This window comes from Rhineura floridana, chromosome 3 (assembly GCF_030035675.1).
Source record: "Rhineura floridana isolate rRhiFlo1 chromosome 3, rRhiFlo1.hap2, whole genome shotgun sequence".
NCBI lineage: Eukaryota > Metazoa > Chordata > Lepidosauria > Squamata > Rhineuridae > Rhineura > Rhineura floridana.
The window spans coordinates 221,899,658-221,909,267 of NC_084482.1; the positions used below are offsets into that span (position 1 = coordinate 221,899,658).

Below are 9,610 nucleotides of genomic sequence, written 5' to 3' on the forward strand. Positions count from 1 at the left end.
TATATCTCCCAGCCTTCCCTTGTCTCCCACAACCAGCACTTCGGTTTTGTCAGGATTCAGCTTCAGCTTATTCCTTCCCATCTAGCCACTCACCGACTCCAGACACTTGGACATGGTTTCCACAGCCAACCTTGGTGAAAATTTAAATGAGAGATAGAGCTGTGTGTCATCCGCATACTGATGACACAGCAGCCCAAATCTCCTGATGATTGCTCCCAGCGGCTTTATATAGATGTTAAAAAGCATTGGAGAAAGGATAGAACCCTGTGGCACCCCACAAGTGAGGGGCCAGGGATCTGAAACCTCCTCCTCCAGTGCTACTCTTTGGTATCTCCCAGAGAGGAAGGAATGGAACCACTGCAATACAGTGCTCCCAATACCTAACCTCTGCAGGCGGTACAAGAGGATAGCGTGGTCAACGGTATCAAAAGCCGCTGAGAGGTCGAGGAGGACAAGGAAGGTGCATTCGCCTCTATCCCATGCCCTTCTCATATCATCTACCAAGGCGACCAAGGCTGTTTCAGTCCCATGTCCCGGTCTGACATGGGACTGACATGGGACTGACATGGGACTGACATGGGACTCCCGGTTTAGAGTATAAGTCACAGAGTCTGTTGAGGATGCAAGAAAAGATGCTCTGCTGGGGTTTAGGAGCTGCTGCCCTCTCCTTCTCCTGCTGCAAGATAATATTTTTGATCCTGGGGCATCGGAAGGCGGCAGGGAGGGGCACTTTTCACATCGAATGATCAAAAAGCCCCAAGAACCGAGGAAGTTGCCTTATACCAGATCAGAGAATTTGTCCATCTAGCCTAGTCTTGGCTACTAGAACTAGCAATGGATGTCCAAGATCTCAGGCACAGAAAGACCTTTCCCAGCACCTCCTACCGGATCCTTTTACTCCTCTTGGAGCTGCCACGGACTAAACCTCGGACCTTCTACATGCAAAGCAGGTGTTCTCCCCCTGAGCTGCAGTCCCTCCCCAAATATCCAGGGCCCAGGCACCCATTTCCACGACAGCATCCCTGCAGTGGAAGGTCAAATAGCACAGGTACTAAATCCATACCTTCAACATTCATCAGTCAAGGGGGAAAAGTGCCCTTACCGAGAGAGGCCACCGTCTCATAATTCTCCTCCATGACTTCCTTATGCAGAGCTCTTTGGCCGGGATCCAGCAGGGCCCATTCCTCCTCCGTGAAATACACGGCCACCTCCTCGAAGGTCACCAGACCCTGGAAGGGCAACAGATCCTGGAAGAAGAAGAAGAGGCAGTTTCTCCAACATGTACCATTTGCTCAGCCAAAAACTTGAATAGCTTTCAAAGAAGATTGGACAAATCCATGGAGGATCAGGACAACAGTGGCTACGAGCCACAATGGCAAGGCATTGCCTCCACTGCCAGAGGCAGTATGCTGGGAATTGCAACAAAACAGGCCAGTGGTAGCTTCACTTTGATTCATATTGGACTAACAGGGTAAAGCCTCACCAGTGGGGCACGCTGGGATGACTCCCTGCTTGACTCCCCTCTCGCTTCATGACATGAGTTTAATCGCAGAAATGGTTTCACTTTGGTTTCACACCATTGGACCGGCTCCACACTCTTTTGCTTTGCATTTTCTTAGCATAGTTACTTTTTATTTAGCTTTTCTGGGGGTTAGTATTTCTGAGTTTTAAACTGTTTAGACACAATTTCAAGGCAGTGCTTGACTGACTTTCAAAAAAGATCCTACCTCTCTAAGAGTGTATTTTAGGAGTCACGTGTGTGCATGCAAATTCTGCCAGACACGTGTCACCGGATCACAAGTGGGGCGAGTGCTCTTGTATTCAGGTCCTGCTTGCAGGCTTCCCACAGGCATCTGGTTGGCCACTGCAAGAACCGGGTACTGGAAGAGACGGGCTATTGGCCTGATCCAGCAGGCTCTCCTTCTGCAGCCTCAGAAGTAGTATTCTCCCAGAGCCCTCCCCACCACGCACAGGGAGATCCACCCCAACTGTCCCCTCTGTCTTTCCCGCAGTGATCCTTCCCTTACCTGATGGGGCTGCCCGGCTGCTCTTTCCACTCCATCCCAGAGAAAAGACAATCCGGACGGTGCCTCTGAGGCCATGGCGCTGCCTGAGAGGGAGGAGTAAACTAGGCCAGCTCTGGGACTCCCACAGCTTTCACCACGATGCACGTTTTGTAGGGAGCAGCTCTCAAGGGCTGGCAGGGGAGAGACGAGGGATGGGAGGGATTTCACTCTTCATGCCAATTTGGGTTTCAGAGGTTTGAATATTATAAGCAGCCTCAATCCAAATAAATAAATGGTACGTCCCTTTCCTGTGTAGTATTCCCCCACAATGCTTGATCTGCAAAAGGCCTTAAAGGCCCCAAATCTCTCTCAGAACATTCTCCAGTTTCTTCCAGACTTTTCTCCATGCTTGGGCACCTCTTGTGTCTTTAGCCACCCCCAGGAATTTCACCCATCTTGGACCCCTCGCCTCTCATCTCTGCTTCTGCTTCCACAAAGCCTTTAATTCCTGCTCACCACAAGTTGTGAACCATTTCAGGCTTTTATTATTGGGCCCTTTTCACCATGCGTATGATTAAAAACTTAATCTGCACAGATATTAATTCCATGTAGTGTCCCTGACAGTTAGCACACATTGTCTTGGATTCAGTCAAATGACTCCAACTCAGAGTTTCCTGGGGATGCAAAACACCTCCACTCTTTCCATCAGAAATATGTGGAAAGGAACACTGACCTGCATTCAGTCTGGTTCAGCTCACTGGGCAATGAAAAGAGTATGAAGAACTACTTGCAATACATCCAGGTCAAAATCAGCAGGATGCATTGTTGGTACCATCCAGTTGTATTAGCCAAGTTAACCTTTAGATGTTTTTGAACCACAACTCCCATCAGCCCCAGCAAGTATGGTCAACAGACAAGAATGATGGGAGTTGTAGTTCAGCAACATCTGGAGGGCCAAAGGTTCCTAATACCTGCTTTAGATGTTCTGGACTACAACCCCCATCACCTCTGGCATTTGGCCATGTTTTCTGGGGTTGATGGGAGCTGCAGTACAACCATACTAGGAGGGCACCAGGTTACAGAACGCTGCTCCAAGTTGGACAGGTGATGCACAAGGTGGAAAGCTTAACAGGAAACTCACCACACAGGATTAAGCAACTGAGGCAATAAGTGGATCTACTTATAATATTTTTATCCATACATTTATTCTATTTTTATATTTCTATGCAAGCCTTCCTCTAATGAGCTCTCAGTGGGAAATATAATTTGCCTCCCCTTTTGTCTTCACAACAACACTGGGCCTAGGACACCACCTGAATTTCACTCCTGAGCAGGGATTTGAATCTGGGTCCCTGTGGACATAGTATTAAAATGTGATTCCAATAATACAATAGACACAAACACCTGCACAGAAGTTGACGGTCCCACACAGAGTGGATGTCCAAAAATCTGGAGTGGAACATAAAAATTCTGCACTGTTTATCCTCACAACAATCCAGTGAGGTGGGCTGGGAGGAATAATAGTAGCCCCTGCCAGGAGACCTGCACAGATGACTGGGGATTTGATTCTGGGCCCCCTTCTAAAGATCCAGAGCTGTAGCTGTCCATGGTCTCCGGGGATCTTAGACCCCTTACTTTTTTGGGAGCAGGGTCTCAGCAGGGTTCCATGTCTACAGCAACCTATGAGCCAATCAGCATGAAAGGAGAGTGTACTAGCCACTCAGAAGAGTGTTCTAACAGACTTCCGTGTTCCTTCCTGCTAATTAGCATGAATCAGAGTGAAAAGTGGTGAGTCAGCCACTGAGAAGACTCTTCCCAGTAGCTAACACTCTGCTCTTTCATGCTTATTGGCTCCTAGTTGTGGGAGAAGGTATGGACAAGGATCTCATTCTCGACCCAGCAGAAAAGAAAAGAGGTTAGGAGAGGGCATGGCTATCATGAAGGGACTCTGCCCTTCTAATGTGAAGGCCTATAACAAAAGCGGAAAAAAATATTTCTGGTCTCCCCCCCACAGGGCTCTGACCCGGCACCTTACAGAGCTCTGTATTGCTGCTCTTGGCTACCACTGGCTACCACTGGGAGGAAGGGCGGGATATAAATTATATAAATAATTGTGTTGAAGAAACCTCTGACTTGTTCCTGGCTACAAGATACAAATGTCAGTGGCACATCCATAACTCCACCCACTTTGGCCTTTGACAGCAAATTGGCCCTTGGAAGGCTGCTGGTGTGTACATGTGGCCCTCGGGTTGAAGAATATTTCCTAACCACTACGTTAGACACAGGCTCTCATCCTGGACTACCTTACAGGGTTGTTGTGAACACTTCCCAGCTACTGTGCTTTGGACACCCCCCCTGCCCCCTTAAGCACTCTGAGACCCTCCTGCCAAGGCCAGGCAGGGGGGAGGCTGGCCGCGCCAGGAGAGAAAGACCCCCAGCTCCCCCACAGATGGGCCAATCCTGCAAGAGAAGCTGAGATCCACTCCAAGGGGTTCGATGTTCCCCTCCAACACACTCCCAAGGGGATGTCTGGAGAAGCCCCTTCCCCTCCAGTCCAGCTGAGGAGGGGGCATTTATTCACCCATTTCCTCCATCCTCTCCCTCGAAAGCTTCTAGAAGCCCATTCAGAGCCTGGTCAGTTTCAGATTCCTCTCTCCATCTTCCTTGACCGGCACATGAGAAACTGACCAGGCTCTCTTCAGCTCCAGGAAATCCTCCCTCCAGCTGTGGGGCAGGAAAGCAGCGCAGCATTCTCCCCTCCCCTCCAATGTGCCCCCCAACAAGGCTGTTTCTTCATCAAGAGGTCTCCCCTTTCCCCCCTGCCTGAGCTGCGTTCAGTGATAACTTTGCAGCTGGACGGCGTAGTTCAGCCCCCTCCCCCTCCCCTTTCTATGGATTCCCAAAGGAAAACCCTCCCCCTCTTCCCCCCGCCCCCCAATCATGTTGCACCTCTTTTTTCTCTCTTCCTCCTCGTGGCCAAGTTCTCTTCCCGGATTATGAATGGAAACCGCTCCCCCCTCTCCCCCATCCATTATTCTGCCCCCCCCACACACACTTCCTGCCCCTCTAGGAACCAGAACTCGGTTCCATACACTGGAGGACCGAGTCTCCCTCCCTCCCTCGCCACTCTCCTCCTCCTCCTCTACCCCCCCCCCACGCTGTTCTGTTGGGGCAGCACCTGCAAGGGATGGGGGGGGCAGTTTGCAGCAGGGGGTCGCTCCCCCCTGCACAGCCTCAAGGGCCTTTGCTGACAGCTTCAGAAACACTCAACTCCATTGACGTCTCTCAGCGCTCTGACGTCACCCTGTTTCGACGCAAATAAGGACTAAGTTCTTCCTGTGATGTAAGACATCAGCACTCTCATTTTTGTTGGTCACGCTGAATTCAGCTTACCATGAAAACCCATGGGATCGACTTGAAGGCAGTCCATTTCCATTTTGGCTTTAGTTAAAATCTCAGCCTGGGTGTTTGTGTCAATGTTTGCATCAACATTTAAAAAAAAATATTATTATTATTAAAGAACAAAATCACTGTATGGCATAATGTCCCCATATGATTGTTGTTGTTATGTGCCTTCAAGTTCATTACGATTTATGGCAACCCTATGAATCTGCAACCTTCAATAGCATCTATCATGAATCACCCTGTTCAGATCTTGTAAGTTCAGGTCTGTGCCTTCCTCTATGGAATCAATCCATCTCTTGTTTGGCCTTCCTCCTTTTCTACTCCCTGCTGTTTTTCCCGGCATTATTGTCTTTTCTAGTGAACCATGTCTTCTCATGATGTGTCCAAAGTAGGATAACCTCAGTTTCATCATTTTAGCTTCTAGTGATAGTTCTGGTTTAATTTGTTCTAACACCCAATTATTTGCCTTTTTTTGCAGTCCATGGTATCCGCAAAGCTCTCCTCCAGCACCACATTTCAAAGGAGGTGGCTTTTCTCTCATCCACTTTTTTCACTGTCCAACTTTTATTTATTTATTTTTATTTATTAAATTTATTTATACCCCGCCTTTCGGCCAAAGGCCCCTCAAGGTGGCTGGAAGTGCATCCATACATAGAGATCGGGAATACCATGGTCTGAATGATCCTGATTTAATGTTCAGTGAGGCGTCTTTGCATTTGAGGACCTTTTCTAGTTCTCTCACAGCTGCCCTCCCCAATCCTAGCCTTCTTCTGATTTCTTGACTATTGTCTCCATTTTGGTTAATGATTGTGCCGAGGTATTGATAATCCTTGACAAGTTCAATGTCCTCATTGTTAACGGTAAAGTAACTTAAATCTTCTGTTGTCATTACTTTAGTCTTTTTGTCATTCAGCTGCAGTCTTGCTTTTGTGCTTTCCTCTTTAACTTTCATCAGCATTTGTTTCAAATCATCACTGGTTTCTGCTAGTAGTATGGTATCGTCTGCATATCTTTAATTATTTCTCCCCGAGGGAACTGTTCTCCCTTCAGTCTCACTGCAACAACAGTGCCAGACCCTCCATAAATGTCCAATTGCACAATGGGTCTGGTTCTGCTTAAAAACATAAGAACATAAGAAGAGCCTGCTGGATCAGGCCAGTGGCCCATCTAGTCCAGCATCCTGTTCTCACAGTGGCCAACCAGGTGCCTGGGGAAAGCCCGCAAGCAGGACCCGAGTGCAAGAACACTCTGCCCTCCTGAGTCTTCCGGCAACTGGTTTTCAGAAGCATGCTGCCTCTGACTAGGCTGGCACAGCACAGCCATCATGGCTAGTAGCCATTGATAGCCCTGTCCTCCATGAATTTGTCTAATCTTCTTTTAAAGCCTTCCAAGCTGGTGGCCATTACTGCATCTTGTGCGAGCAAATTCCATAGTTGAACTATGCGCTGAGTAAAGAAGTACTTCCTTTTGTCTGTCCTGAATCTTCCAACATTCAGCTTCTTTGAATGTTTCTAAATGTTTCTGCTTCTAAAGAATAGATGCAACTGAAACATATTCAGTCGCGTTTGTGACCTTTATAGCAGGCAGTTGCGCTGGGGACAGAGGGGGAAGCGGCGCGCTGGCATTTGCGTTTAGACCATCAGGAAGGAGCCACCTTAGCAACAGCCTGTGCCCAAGCAGATAAATGGTCGGAAAGGCTACAATTCCCTTTCTCCTGCCTTATGTGGTACTACCTGAGTTAAATGAAGCCCTCAAGTGGTCTTCAAAAGGCAACACTGGGGTCACACAGGGGGAGTTTCCCCCCCAGGTATCACCAAGTGGTCAGGACTAGAAAATAAGGGGCATCCCTGGCAATTAGTAGCAATTGGAGGGCAGATAAGGAAACACCAAACAGCAATATATCTTTACTTACCAATCAAGCTGCCAGGAGGGAGTTGAACTGGGGGATGAAAAAAATTGAATACTTATTGTAACTTTCCTCCAAGGAGCTCCAAGTGGTGTGCAGGGTTACCCTCCTCTCCATTTTATCCTAACAACAATTCTGTAAGGTTGAGAAATGGCGACTGGCCTAAGGTCAGCCAGTGAGATTCATGGTTCAGTGGGGATTCAAACCCTGGTCTCCCAGGCTGCATATAATTACTTACCCCTGAAGTCTGGTTGACGGAGTCTGGGAAAAGATTTTTTTTTGTTGTTATGTGCCTCTAAGTCGATTACAACTTATGGCGACCCTATGAATCAGTGACCTCCAAGAGCATCTGTCATGAAACACCCTGTTCAAATCTTGTAAGTTCAGGTCTGTGGCTTCATTTATGGAATCGGTCCATCTCTTGTTTGGCCTTCCTCTTTTTCTACTCCCTTCTCTTTTCCCCAGCATTATTATCTTTTAAAATTCTTGGAGATGATCCTGTTGAGGAGGAAGTCTACAGGCTTGTAATAACTGGCATTTTGCCTTCTTTTGTGTGAGAGAGAGACAGAAAGGGTAATGTACATTAAGGGAGAGGCTTTTCCCCACAAGTTAGATTTCTGAATGAGAAATAATCTTCACACCAATGCTCCCACCCTAAACATATTTGTCTGGAGAACATCCTACCAATTTTGATGTAGCCGGTGAGCTACAGATTTCAGCACTATTTTAATTTCAGGTGTGTGTGTGAGAGAGACATGGGGACTTTTTTTAAGGGGAGACCCCCCTCCCCATTTCTCTCTGCCACTGGCTATGCAAATAATGAATTGGCAGGAAAACGTATTCTGCTGTGGTTTGGGGGCACCTGCCCTCTCCCGCTGCAAGGTAAAGCTTTTGGCCTTGGAGCAGCTGAAGGCTGCAGGGATGGGAACTGGGATCTTCGGCCTGCAAGGAGGTGCTCTCCCAGTGAGCTACTGATCTCCCTCCCTAAAGCTCCAGGGCACCTGGCCCAGGCACCCGGCCCCATAACAGCTTCCCTGCAGAAGTGGAATAAATCATAGAAATACTAACGTCATACCTTCAGCACCTATCATTCAGGGGAAAAAATGTTCCCCACCTAGAGAGTCCACATTCCAACAATCAGTTGTGTAGTGGCAAATTCAGAAGTGCAGGATAGTCACAGCCGTGCCCTCTCCTATCCTTTTCTCTGCTGCTGCTGACTGAATGTTTCAAATGCATCTATTCTTTAGAACGCAGAGGCAGACCCGTTGTGCAACTGGACGTTTGTGGAGTGTGAGGGCTCTAGGGTGGTCCGCTGGTACACGAATCATGGCGCAAGTCTTTTCTGCTGATATTTTGGAGGACACGTGGTTTGTTATTTTTTTGTATTCCCCAATCTGAAGTAACCACCATCGGCACAATTAGTGTCCCGGGTCTACCACTGCCGTTGTAGTGAGTTTGGGGGGAGGGGAAACAGTTCCCTCAAGGAGAAAAATAAGCGACCAGGCAACTCTCCTTCTGCATGTCGCTCATTTAGAGATGGAGGCAGTATTAATTTGAGAAAACATTTTTTCCAGTTGGAACGACATAAAAAACCCCTCCCCCACAAGTCCTAACTAATGCATGCAAATGCAAGCTTAGGCAAGTGCAATGCATCTGGGACTCAATTCCTCTTTGTGCCATCTTGGAGCTCTGCAATTGGGGGTGGAACTCCTGGCCTGATCCCACCTACGTTTGTTTAATTAAAAGCATTTCTAGGCTGCTTAATGGTTAAAATCTCTAAGCGGTGTCCAAACATAAAAACAGCACCCCAAAAACAGAAATGAGGCAGTAACAAGGTCCAATCTTATGGGCCAGAGAAAACCTGGAAAAAAGATCCGTCCTTACAAGACGTCCGAAGCAGAAGCACCATCACAGCAGGAAGAATCCAAAGTTTCTTCTGTGGCAGGGAAAAAAATGCTCAGTTTTTTGGCCCCTGAAGAGACCTCAGAGGGACTCCCTTTAGCCTCCAGCCAGCTGCTTGGTGCCGAAAGCGTGTCTCCAAAGGAGGTTGGTCAGTGTCCGCCTTTGAACTTTGTCAGGTATCTATCACCTGAAGTCATGACATCAGGTGATTGACGGATGGGTGGCTCTGCCAGCCCGTGAAAGATGCCTGGGGTGTGTGTGGAGAGTTAGGAATTTGCCACCTGTGCATGCACACCCACACTTAAGAAAGTTGGAGGTGCGTTTATTACCTGTTGCGTGTTTAGCCCCTTGAGAAATTTTTGATTGAACGGAGGAGTATTAATCTTCACCA

At 47.9% G+C, this 9,610-nt stretch overlaps 1 protein-coding gene across 1 annotated transcript in view; it reads right to left on the minus strand.

The window, feature by feature from the left end:
• Positions 1 to 5,037, minus strand: part of LOC133381697 (zinc finger protein 420-like) — a 50,312-nt gene extending 45,275 nt beyond the window's left edge. Inside the window, exons 1-3 of the mRNA XM_061621097.1 lie at positions 4,956 to 5,037; positions 2,028 to 2,197; positions 1,103 to 1,247 (exon numbers count right to left, since the gene is read on the minus strand). Coding sequence (XP_061477081.1) covers positions 1,103 to 1,247; positions 2,028 to 2,197; positions 4,956 to 5,034 — 394 coding nt within the window. The 5' untranslated portion in view covers positions 5,035 to 5,037. The remainder of the gene's footprint in view (positions 1 to 1,102; positions 1,248 to 2,027; positions 2,198 to 4,955) is intronic.
• Between the last annotated feature and the right edge of the window lie 4,573 nt (positions 5,038 to 9,610).